Source organism: Trichoplusia ni, chromosome 1 (genome assembly GCF_003590095.1).
Source record: "Trichoplusia ni isolate ovarian cell line Hi5 chromosome 1, tn1, whole genome shotgun sequence".
Lineage (NCBI taxonomy): Eukaryota > Metazoa > Arthropoda > Insecta > Lepidoptera > Noctuidae > Trichoplusia > Trichoplusia ni.
Genome location: NC_039478.1, coordinates 1,461,636 through 1,474,485, shown reverse-complemented (window position 1 = coordinate 1,474,485; position 12,850 = coordinate 1,461,636). Strand labels below are relative to the sequence as shown.

Below are 12,850 nucleotides of genomic sequence, written 5' to 3'. Positions count from 1 at the left end.
ATCTGTTACTGTAATGGATGGGGAACCAATTAAAATTTCATGTATAATCGAGGGCCAGCCTTGGCCGCATATAGATTGGTATCATGATGGTGAATCTGTTCAAAGAGCTAGAGATATAACAGTAGCCCGACAAGAATCAGGATTATGTGAATTGTGCATAAAAGAAGCTTTTCCTGAAATGTCTGGAACATACTCCTGTGTAGCAACCAATGAATATGGAAGTTGTAACTGTGAATGTACGGTTTACATTGAAGGTAGTGACGAAAATTCAACTTTCATAATTGCATGTAACAGTAGTGTGCATGACTATTTAAAAGGAGTGTATGATTTATTTCCATCTATTTACTTCAAATATGTATGATTAACATTCACCACACTTGCCATGCATCTGTAGAACAATTTGAAGTTTGTATGTTGATTTTATAGCTAGCCTAAAGTATCATCCTTAGTTCTTAGGTGTTTTCAGAAAAGGTCGTCATAATAATGCCCTGAACAGCGTGGCATCTTATACAATAAATGCCACGTCCTTGATATGAGTTACTCTAAATGGGGATAAAAAGTACTTGCAGTTGTGTATTAATAGTTCCAGAAGGAAGCATCTAATTATAAAAAATAAAAATAAGTACCAATAAGTCAGAGGTACAAGAAATTAAGCGATATCGATAATAGGAGCTATTTCTCATCTACAACATGACGCATTTGGAATTTGGGCTTTTAGATTGTGTTTTTTTGTAACGAAAAATTTTATGATTATGATGTCCAAACAGTATTCAGTCGAGATGCTTGCGATATGAGAGCTTCATGAATGTTAACTGCGTCGCATCACTTTGTGGGTGTATCTATAATTTATTTTATGATTTGGCTAAGCAAACACTGATAGGAAATATTTAATAACACATTAACGGCAACAATGTGACATGAAAACATTGCACAAAAAACTTCGGAACAACGCACTTGTCAAAGATTAACTATCATGGAGTTTTGTTATAATTTGATGTTTATTTTTCTAGCCTATGAGTATGTGCCAAGTGCTTCAGAGGAAGATATTCTAAGCGACGAGGTATGATTTTTATTTTAAAATATATTATTATTTTTGTAAGATTTTTATCTTGTGCACGGTGATTTTTTAGTCGTCTTACAAAAGAAGCCCAGTTCACGTATCCGACGAAAAATACCTCGAGGCGCGATTATTATTTTTTTATCATCAACTAAGATAATAAGTACGAAGAAAATTTAAACAAGAGAAATCTGACATATACTCTTAAAAATGATAAAAACGATGCCGCCCGCGCCCCTCACCATTGAACAGAGCTGTGTTTCTAAAAACCTACGAATTGCATAATAAATATTGAAAGAAAAGTGCATTTTAAATTTGTTCAAATCTCATAAATACCTATTTTTTTTATCATGAACGCGTTCTAGTCACTGGATACATGAACTGGGCTGCTTTTGTAAGACGACCAAAAAATCACGGTGTATATTGAAAAGTTGTAATTTTCAGAATTAACTGGTGCCAAATTTATATAATTATTATATTTTTGATATTTTTTTCGTATAACTGAAATATTTTTATTACAGAAAACAAGTGACATAGAAGAATTTGCTCCACGTATTGTGAAAGCATTGCCTACAGTTGTCTCCACAACCGTAGGTGAACTAACCAGGTAATGAAGCATTTAATCATTTTCAATACCAATAATGATTTATCATTACTTGAAAGAAAATTGAGAAGCTATCTTATTTGCAATATATACTGTACTTTTTTTTAAATAATATAATTGAATCTTCTTGACCTCCGCCGCAAAATGAGCGGTGTTAATAGTTGACTGTCACGGTTAATTTATATAATTTGTGGTTTCATAGAAGTTAAACCGGTGTATCGATTCGGCTATACTTAGGCTACTATTTTTTTGTTGATTAATTGAGTATTTTCGTCGGGGGTTTATCAAACATATTTTTAAATATTTTATTACGAACCATTGAAACTGAATTTATTTATGTCCGTCATTTATTTTCTAACCGATGCAAAATTACTTATTTCCAAAAAGTCAAACCGTCATTTTAGGAAAATGTCTCATCATTTTTGCACGGAAGTAAATCATGATTGAAGCCATCATTAAAATAATAAGAGATTCAAATATCAGATTGGTTCTAGCCCTCCAATGGTTTTGCATATCATTGATTCAGATTACCGCTTATCAACTTATAGTTTTAACTGATATTTATTTACTTATAGATTGGAAGCGAAGGCCATTGGTATGCCCAAACCTCAGGTTAGGTGGCTGAAGCAAGGTGTGGAGATCGTTCAGTCTCAAGAGTACCAAATTGAGGAAATGGAGGATGGTACCTCGATACTCATTATACCTGAAGTGTACCAAGATGACACTGGGGAAATAGTGTTCGAAGCTTACAATGCCCTTGGAGAAACCTCTACCATTGCTGCTCTGTCCGTTGAAAGTAAGTATTTATCTATACGAGAAACGAAACAAAAGTAAAAAGTATAAAATATCAATTGAATAATAATCACTAATTAGAATGACTAATCATGCTTTTTATGCTTACAGTTTCAACAGGTTTCGACGGTCGTTTGAGTCGTATTTTATAATATCCCAAATTCCCTTTACCTATCCCAAAAAATACAAACACATACCTACTGTTTACACTTAACAGTTATAATGTAAACAAAAGCCACTTCTTACTTGATTTTACAGGTTTTTAAAATTAGTTTAACACTTAACATACTGAAATAAATAAATAATCAATTAATTAATTGAGGTTCGAATTGATGACAACGAAATACTCCCTATATATGAAATTGTTCTCACAAGTTATATGTTTTTAAAGGTATAATTGGAACTAAGGAGTACAGAAAACCGGAATGGGTTACTCACATGGAAGAACTTCAAGCCGCATTAAAAGGTAAGGTTCAGTACACATGGATTTTTCTATTGTAATTAAAAGGAGATGATGACATATGCCTGATTGATTGACATATCAACTTCAAACTTTGCACAAATAATCCTTTTATAACTTAGAAGAGCCCTAAAAGGATTTTTTTTCTAATTCAACCCCTAAGGTGTTAGAACCGGGGTATAAAATTAGTATAAAACGGACGTTTCTTTTAAAAGTTATTCGAATAAAATTCAGTTCATCGTTAACAACATGTAAAATATTTTATGAAAATCAGCCCTTTGGGGTAAAAAAGAGCTAAGCTACTATGAAAGTTCTTTGATATTTAATAATTTCTATGATTTTTTTCATCTGGAATATCAATATTAAATTAGTTAAAGAATTTACCATATTAATGTATTTGGTCTCAACACTAAAATAACGGCAAAATGACCATAAAAGTTCTAATTTGTCTTTCCAGCTACTCAATCCGTACCAACCTTTGTGAAGGATATCTTAGGTGAAAGAGTCGATGAAGAAGAAGCGGTTACCTTTGAAGCTGTGTATAGTGGAAATCCTACTCCAGGTACATAATATATAAAAATCATTGATCAGGCTAAGTAAATAAACAACAGGTTTTTAAATTATATAACGGACTTATATCCGTATTCACAGGTAATTTTAATAACGAAATTAAAAAAATCTACATATTTCTGCACTTAATGCATCAAATATTTTAATTTTCAGAAATAATTTGGTACAAGGATGATAAAGTTATTCGGACTGATGAACGGTTCACTATTGAAAATAAGGATAACCGCACAACGTGCACTGTCAAAAAATGCGTAAAGGAGCTAGAGGGAACATATATGTGCAAAGCAGTAAGCGATATAGGAATGGCTATCACCAAGGCCAAATTACAAGTCTGGGGAGCTGCTGAAAAGTCTAGAAAGGCTAAACTGAAAGACAAAAAAGAAAAAATTGCCAAAGCTGTCAAACAAGTAGTAAGAGAAGAAATAGCTACAGAAGTTCAAGAAGAGGCACCAGTTGTTGAAAAACCTAAAACCATTAAGAAAGTTGATAAAAAATCCGCAAAAACAGTTATTTCTGAAGCTGACCATGTGGAAACTGTTGACGTTGCCACTTATAAGAAGGTTGATAAAAAAGAAACAAAACCAAAACCAAAAGAAGAAAAAGCTGAGCCGATTGTCACTCCTCACGACTATTTGGTATCTTCCCAAACCGAGAAAGAAGAAACTGTTCAACCCTTGGAAGAATCGTATGAAGCCCAAAAGGGTATAATAAAAATGGTAGAAAGTGATTCACGTGTCGTAGCAGAGATCAATGAATTGTTGGAAGTTATTAATGCTAAAGAATTTGGCCCCGGTGAATCACCATTACGTGAGCTAGCCAAAATTGGCTTCATGATGAGAAGTGGTATAACAACAGAAGAGATTGAGAGTTTATACGATTCACAATATTTCCCTGCTCTACGCGTTCCCCAATCGCAATCAGCTTTAGTTCGATTGGTGGAAAGGCAGGGCCATGGCGCACTCATCACTGAAGTACTTACCGAAGAAACCACCCAAGATGAGGACGTCATTGCAGCTAAAGTTGGTTTCCGTGCTTTCTTGAAAATGGTGGAGTTGAAACATTCGTCTGTTGAAGAAGTGATAGCTCATTTGTATCCAGAAGATTTTAAACCACGATCCTGGGAACAAAAGGAAGCACATGAGGTACTTGATAAACATTATTATTATTGAAGATTTTCATTTCAGTATTGAAACCCAATAACACATTGCAAAAATAGTAAATAATTTACTGTCATTCAGCTATTTGTTCGTATGATAGTGTGTCCTAGTTCATAATTATTTTGTTATTATCCAGGTCATTGTCGAATCATCTGCTGAACATACAGCAGAAACGCATACTGCTACAGTTATTAAAGGTAATACCCACATTTATTTAAGATCTCTATCATAACCACTCAAATACTAAACCCCTAGCACATTATATATTTATAAATATCTAATGAGTCTAATTCTTTCATTCATTCCTTGAACGACAAGCGAAGAACCCTAGCGCACTCAATAATAGTGGCACTAGTATCTCTTTAAGATATAGGTCATATAGTAGGTACCTAATTGACAAAATAAATCATCTGTTACTATACCATTGTTTTAATTGCATATTGTTTTACAGATACAACTAAAGTCTCGGAAGTTGAAAAACAAGGTAAGTCCAATAAAATTAAAAAAAGTTTAACTACCTTCTTTAACTCATGCTTTGAATGCTTAACGCGCTTCAGAATCTTAAATAAAAGCACGAGCAGCAATATTGTTCTTATATATGCTTAAATATAGTATGCTTTTAAAGTAACGCCGAAACACAAAACAAAGATACTAAGCTTAGTTTAATACAACTACTCTCGAACTGAGGAACTGAATCCTTGTGTTGTGAGAGTTTCATAAACATTCAAAATCACACACATAAAGAACACCCAGACTTAGAAAAAGCATTTTTTGATGAGGCACATATCATGCTTGTGCCTTACGGGGGTCGAACTACAGCACGCGGCACATGTTGGCGTGTCACTATTCGACTAGCGCTGACGTGAAAATCTGTCAAATTGATAGATGTCTTTATTTTATACAAGAACTATTTTTTGTTTCCATGTTATGTTCAAGGTTATGTTATGTACATTTATTAAAGTTATTTTTTTAAATTATGTGTTTGGTTATTCTTTTCTAAATCGTTCTTTAATAAGGTGAGCAGGAGTTTTAAGGTAAAACAAGATTTTGTTCAATTATGTGGGAAATGCATTTCGAGTATAATTTACGTTTTCCTTCTCTATTCAAAAATATTACACAAATTTTACAAACTGAACAGTATAACAGCTTTTAAAACAGCAGCATCTACTATTCAAACTGACCGGGCCTAGAAACTCCAAAACGCTTTTGCATGTGTTTATTAAACCTAATGTGAAAATATCTTTTTTTACCACTAAAATAAAGGCGCCAAAAATTAAGTTATTCGTATAAATTATGCATTTTCAAAAATTTCACTATTATAACTTAAGGTGTTTTCACATGTCGTATCAGCGTAGATGTGTGTCATTCTATATTTTTTCTATACAGCATTTAAAATACTGCGTATGGCTTCACGGATTTGCTTCATTTTGAATTAATGTAGAGTTTTAATGATGTGTGATCGAGCTATATAAAATAAGTAAGTATTAACATTTACATTTATTTACCTCAATGTGGCTGCTTTGCTTCTTAAAAACACTTTGAATACTTGTTTTATTTTAAGTTTAATATCATTTTTTGTTATATTGTTTTCACTTGAAACACTATACTATACTATCATTCCACAGATCTCAAAGAAAAAGAACAAGTCAAACGCAAAAAACACATTAAACAGAAAATAGCATTTGAGGAACGTAACATTGAAGAAATATCTACAGAAGAAAACATAAAAACATTAAACACTAGACAACCTAAGGAAAAACAAGAACACATACTTGAAGATGAAACGACTAACATAGAGAAAGTTGACACACCGTATGTCACACTGATTGCTACGGATATTTCTGACAGCAATATCGAAGTAGTTTCTGCCAGCCAAGTAACACATATCATTTCTGAAAAGGCGGTCACAGACGTCACAGCAAATCTTAAAATTGATACAAACTATTCTATAATTGCTGACATGCAGGAAGCACAAGAGAAAGAAACACCCTTACAAATTAAAGAAAATTCAAAAATAACTATAAAGCCATCATTAAGTGAATTAGAGCCCTTACTTATAACAGAAATTGAAATTAATAGCTCAGTTGGTGACTATCAAACTCATAAAAGTGCTATTGAAAACAAAGCACACAAAGGAATCGTACCTGCTGAGTATTTCGTTACAAGTGAAGTTCAACCTAACATGTCCACATCAGATTTCAAAGAAGAAGACAAAAAACCAGAAAACGCAAAAAGAACTATCATTTTGAAAGATGCGCTCAATGTATCGGAGGAAGTTGCGTCCGTAAAGGAGTCACACTTCCATGAATCTGCAACAAAAACAACAAATGCAACTGTCACATTTTCACCCTTAGTGGGATTAAACGTTTTAGAAGTTAATGAAGAAATGAAAGAAAGCCCGGTTGAAGTCGGAAACTTAGAAAAAGCCGCGACTTCAAAACTAAATTTCAATTTGTTGGAATCCCTGCAAGTTGGTGAAGTTTTTGTCGAGGATAAATCTGGTAAATATTATCCAGAATTGATTGTACCCACTGAAACGGCACGTAAAGATGTCCTAGTTTCTAATCAGGTAGTAACTCAAGTACCAAACGTCCAGGAGAGTGAAGGTATTTTATCAGCGCTTAAAATGCCTCCGGCACAGGAAGCATATGTTGACATTGCTTCTAAAGACAGTTTAGTAATATCCGTTGAAGAACTTCATGAAAAGGAGGGTGAGTTTTCAGCAAAAGAAATGCCAGTTCAAGTTTCTGTAAACAAAGACATACTGCTGCACAACGAATTAAGTAACATTGTCACAACATCACACATTAAAGAATCAGAATTCGAAACTGACTCTATTCCTCATAAAAAAGCAAATGTAGGTATAAATGAATTTCAGCATCAATTCAATTTACTAACAAATATTCATGACTCAGAAAAATCCTTAGAAGAAGCACACCCAATTCATGGAACACACGCAGCAATTGCAATTTCAGCTTTGGAAAAGAATTACGTCGATGAGGTTCAAGTACACGAAAGTGAAAAAGACTTGATTTTAAAAGACGACAGATTAACAGCTACTGCTGACTTAGATTTAAAAGCTCTTGAACCACTCATCACTTCAGAAACAATGCAAATGACTTCAACTGGTGACATTAAGTTATTTGAAAAAGCTGCACAGGAATCTGCTACGGAAACAGTTATAACAGAGAAGGCAAAGATTGTGATGTATCCCATAGTACATGACAAAGAATCAGCTGAAGAGTTCAAATCAAGAAAGACAGAAAATGTTCTTTCGTCGCTTATTCCAAATATACCATTAACAGTTACAGAAACAGAGTCGTCTGAATCGGAAAATAAATTAAACTTGCCTAAAATACCCGAAACAATGCATGCACAAACAGCACCTTTAAATCCTTTAAAAACCCCGTTATCAGAAGAAGTTAATACTGCTGATCAAATTGAGTTCTTGCCTCATAAGCCAAATGTAACTGAACTGGCTTCGGTTTCAAGGGACTTACAAAAAGAAATAACAGTTCTACAAACGACTGTTGAAGAACAACTCCAGCAGCTTGAACAAAATAAAACTTCACAGAGTACTGCCCAAGCGACCTTTACGGGTAAAGAAAGCTTAAACATTACAGAAATCGTAACTAGTGTTTCTGAACAAGATTTTAAGCAAGAACTTTCAAAACCAAGTACATTTGCTAAAGTTGATATAGATAGCGACCGCAAAATTGCAGTGGTTTTGGAAGTCGATTCGCGGGATTCTTTGGATAATCTTAATACATTTAAACCTACCTACGAAGAAGCACAAGTGGCATCAAATACATTAATTCCATTACAAGTGTCGCAAAATGAATCTTTAGATAGTCAGTCATTACTGCCTCATACTGCAAAGCCCGATTTAAAATTCTTAACTCCGGAGTTAATACCATCCGAGGAAATGGTTAAAGTAACCGAGATACTTCAACACGAAAAAGAAAGTGATTACACTAAGACATCAGATCTCCTAACATTCAACGCTGCAGCATCAATATCAGGGCACCCTGTGGCTGTTTTATCTGAAGTTACTGTTGACTCCAGTATTGGTTTTACTGACGAAGGTGTTATTGCTGAAAGGAAAAAAGCAAATGTACACAATATTCCTTTCAAGGAACTTGTAGTAAGTACTACAAGTTGCAACGAGAAAGAAAGTACGTTTGATTCAAAGCTTAAATCAAATACGGTATTAGCAAGCCTGAATATTGATTCAAACGAGGCTATTTTAGTCGAAGAACGTAAAACTGAAATGATCCCCGAAAGCTTAGAAAGTGAAAAGCAATTGCCATTTGCTCAAGCAAAACCAGCGCAAATACCAACAGAGGCTGTATCACAACTTGAGCTCATGGTTCATTCTTCGGAAGATAAATTAGAGAATTTAGAAACAAAACTAATAAAGCCAAATATATCATTGTCTACTTTGCAAGTACCCCAAAAAGGTGAAAATATTATAATTGAGAATGAAAACCTATTAGGTTCAACCACAGTGCCAGACAAACAACAAGCAGAATTGTCGATTATTCTTCAACAAAGCCTACAAACTTCAGAAGTTATATCGCATTCTGATAATGTTGAAGGGACAAATGAAATAAAAAGAGATTATAAGAAAGCGTCACCGAAAATAGATGAAATTTATGGCAAAACTGCTCACACTGAAGAAGTTTTAACCAATGAAATGTCTGAAGACATTAAAGACGAAACAGTCGTGTTACAAAAATCTAGCATTACCCCAATTTCTAAAAATACATTTGAACAAACTGAGGTTATTCTTGGTGAAAGTGAAAGTCTACTAAAGAAAGAAACTCCAATCTCCTCAACAATAAATAGAAACATTTTGGAAACAGAAGCTGTCATAACTAGCTACACTGAAATCATTGATAAAGAACAGGATTTCAATGTAGAAACATCGAAACCAAAAGGTGACGCAACGATTGGATTTGTTCCATTTAGCAGTTCTATTGATACTGAAGTCATCGCGTCAAGTAACGTTGAAAGTTTCGAGGGAAATACAGCAAAAACTACTCAAGCTTTATTATCAGAAGACAAATTAAAGAAGCACATAGAACGAATTGAAACTTTGGTGAATGAAAAGGAAACAAGTATTCCTGAAATACAAACTAGTGAGCGCAAAGCAACTCAAAAAGTTATTGAAGTCGCAGCTAAAGAAGTAACAGAAGTACAAACTATAGAAAGGGAAGACAATTTAAATGATTTGCCAGAACCTTTCTCAACTACTGCTCAGTCATCGGTAAGCGAAAAGCTATCTATTCAGAACACAGAAGTGCTTGTAAGCCAAGATGTTGAAGATATGCCTTCGCTTAAAACAATACCTACTACTGCCATGACAACACACGGCACGCAAGTAGCACTTGAAAAATCAGTGGCATTTATTGGAGAAGTGGAAGATATCTATGAAAAAAACAAACTTACGGTTCATAAGCCTACAGGTTCCATTGAAGAGCAGAAGTCAGTAGATGTTACTGAGATTTACGTTACTGAATCGGAAAAAACATTGGACTCGGCGCCATCAATTAGAGGTGAAACTGTTAGTTTAAGTTTCCAAGGTAAGCAATATGTTAACGTTACTCAAGTTACGTCATCAGAGAGGGAAGAAACTTTTAAGGAAACTTTGCCTGAGGTGAAAACAATTCAACCTTCCGTCGATACTCCACTGTTAGCCAGTGTATGTGTTGATGAAACTGTTGTTAGTGAAAAAGAAGAATCATTAATAAAGAGTAAATTACCGGAGTCCTACAAAAACAATGTAAGTCTAACAACGCATCAACATATAAATGTAGAAATCTTACAAACATCGGAATTTGAAGATATTTTAGAATCAGAGGAAAGTAGAAAAAAAGAAATAAGTGATATAACAGTAGAAGCAATAAAACCACTTTTTGTGCAAGAAACAGAAACTGAAGAGAGGCCAACCGAATTAAAACAAACTGATAAGCATAAAGAATCGGTTCCCCAAGTCAATTTAGAAGTAGGACAACATCTTACAGTCACCCAAGTGGAAACAACGGAGAAAGAATATGTGTTGGATACTCAACCATTGGAATCACTTAAACAAACTGAACAAGTTATTGTTCCAAATATTCCGATACAAGTAGAAGAAGTAAGTCCGAAAGATTCCGAGGAATTGCTTACGACAGAAAAAGTACCATCCAAAGAAGTTTCACAAGTTGTGCTTGAGCCTAAACATCACATTACCATTATGGATACAGAAGTTAGAGAGAAAGAGAAAGATATGCCTTCTGGCAATGTGTTGATGAGTGAAAAACCAAAAATTGATATGAGTCCTGTAAACCATTTAACTACAATAGAAACTGTTATAATGGAAGAATTTGAGTCTATGAAAGAAAAGATTACTAGAGATGAAAAAGCGACAACAAAGCAAGAAACGCTAAAAGAACTTATTAGCATGCAACCTCAAACCGTAGAAACCTCAAAAGATTTTGAAAACCGACAAGAAACATATAAAACTGCAGAAACACATATAACAAAAATGGAATCTGTTCAACAATTGGAAATAGTAGCAGAAGAAAAACCTGAATCATTTGAGAAATCAACTAAACAAAAGCCCGAAATAGCTGATGAAAGTCAGTTCATAAATCAGGAAGTTTCTAACATTAAACCTGAAATTATAGAAAATCTCAAAGACTTGCCTGATTTCACTAAGCCAGAATTGAATAAGGCTAGTTTTGATGTGGAAACTTTAAAAGCCTTTACCATTTCTGAAAATATTATTCAAGAAGCGCCTCAGGACATTACTTTAAATAAAGATTCAACAAAAGAAGTAACACAGCAATTACTTGAAATGAAGCCTATTGAGCAAACTGAAACAATTACAAACGAAAATGTGACATTGTTAAAACCCGAAGATCGCGATGAAGTAAATATTCAAGGTAAACATATTGAAATACGTCCTATTAGTCAAAGTTCTATAATTATTCACGAGAGTGAAGTTAACATGGACTTAACTAAACCGACATCTATGGAAAAAGCATCTATTACTTTAAATACAACGGAAGGCATTACAGTTAATGAAATCACACAAGAAGATTCACCACACACTTTCAAATCTGATGAATTAAAACCTGTAACAGCTGAAAAGTCTGTAACTACTTTAACACATGTACAATGCACGGAAAACGTTACAGAAACTCAAGTAAAAGAATTGACAACACCTAAAACACATACTGAGACCACAAAAATTATTTCAACTAGTGTAACACCACTAATAATTACAGACAATGAGATTCTTCAACATGAAAGTGAATTAAGTATATCAGAACCAGTATCACAAAAAACAAGAAAAAGTCTTACAATCGCCAACGAGGTGAAAATAACGTCTGAATTCGTGAACGAGCAAACAGTACCATATACGGAAAAGAAACCCGTTACAATGGAAAGCAAAGTGAGCACGGCCGATGAGGACCTTCATGAAATTTCGATTACAGAACAAGAGACAGAGTTTACTGGTAAGTTTAGTATTTTGATATATATTTTTAATGTCAATACAAAATAAATTGTTTTTGTTTTGATTGACTAGATAAGCAAACGTGATAGACAAAGTTTTCAAACCGTCCTTTATAACTAAAAGATAGTTTTATGTTTTATACATAAAACGCAAAACAATTTTCAATCTGTATTTTCGAATATATTTAAATGTGACATTTTTCAGTAAAGTTACATTCTGAAGATAAGGCGGTCCGTCCGTCATGTCCAGCAATCACTGTCGTATTATTTTTCAGGGACCCAATAAATTTAGCTGGAACTTCATCAGTACTAGTCCATACAGTTCATACCTACTAATATAATTTGAGAAAAGTTTGTTTGTTTGAATACGCTAATTGATTGGAGTGGATTGATTGAATTTTTATTTTTTGATGCATTTGTCAGATCTATCTTTAAAAAAAGTTTATGTACTTTCGAATTTACTTGCCTTGTTTTTGTATTGTTACTTGCCTTGGGAGAAAAGCAAGCCGAGCGGAACCACGGTATATTTATAATGCTGAAGTAACTCCATCTGTCTGCCTTTTGGGTTTTCAAGTCTAATAATTATTATAGCTATTGAAAACATTATTGATAGTTTTCTACGTAGGTAATTTGAAAAACGATATAATGGTAAACAAAATCAGATATCGAAGAAATGCGAAATAACTTACGAAGAAATGCAGGTACTG

General features: G+C 33.8%; 1 protein-coding gene across 13 annotated transcripts in view; it reads left to right on the top strand.

The window, feature by feature from the left end:
* The first annotated feature begins 6 nt into the window (after window positions 1-6).
* Window positions 7-12,850, top strand: part of LOC113503568 (titin-like) — a 50,204-nt gene continuing 37,360 nt past the window's right edge. For 10 of the 13 annotated variants that reach the window (XM_026886139.1, XM_026886170.1, XM_026886074.1 and 7 more), the window contains exons 1-10: window positions 7-254; window positions 1,011-1,060; window positions 1,579-1,664; window positions 2,237-2,457; window positions 2,845-2,919; window positions 3,371-3,475; window positions 3,637-4,625; window positions 4,777-4,837; window positions 5,092-5,124; window positions 6,266-12,145. In XM_026886139.1, the coding sequence (XP_026741940.1) occupies window positions 14-254; window positions 1,011-1,060; window positions 1,579-1,664; window positions 2,237-2,457; window positions 2,845-2,919; window positions 3,371-3,475; window positions 3,637-4,625; window positions 4,777-4,837; window positions 5,092-5,124; window positions 6,266-12,145 (7,741 nt within the window). In that variant the 5' untranslated portion in view covers window positions 7-13. The remainder of the gene's footprint in view (window positions 255-1,010; window positions 1,061-1,578; window positions 1,665-2,236; window positions 2,458-2,844; window positions 2,920-3,370; window positions 3,476-3,636; window positions 4,626-4,776; window positions 4,838-5,091; window positions 5,125-6,265; window positions 12,146-12,850) is intronic. The other 3 variants (XM_026886415.1, XM_026886258.1, XM_026886505.1) reach the window with 3 other exon arrangements.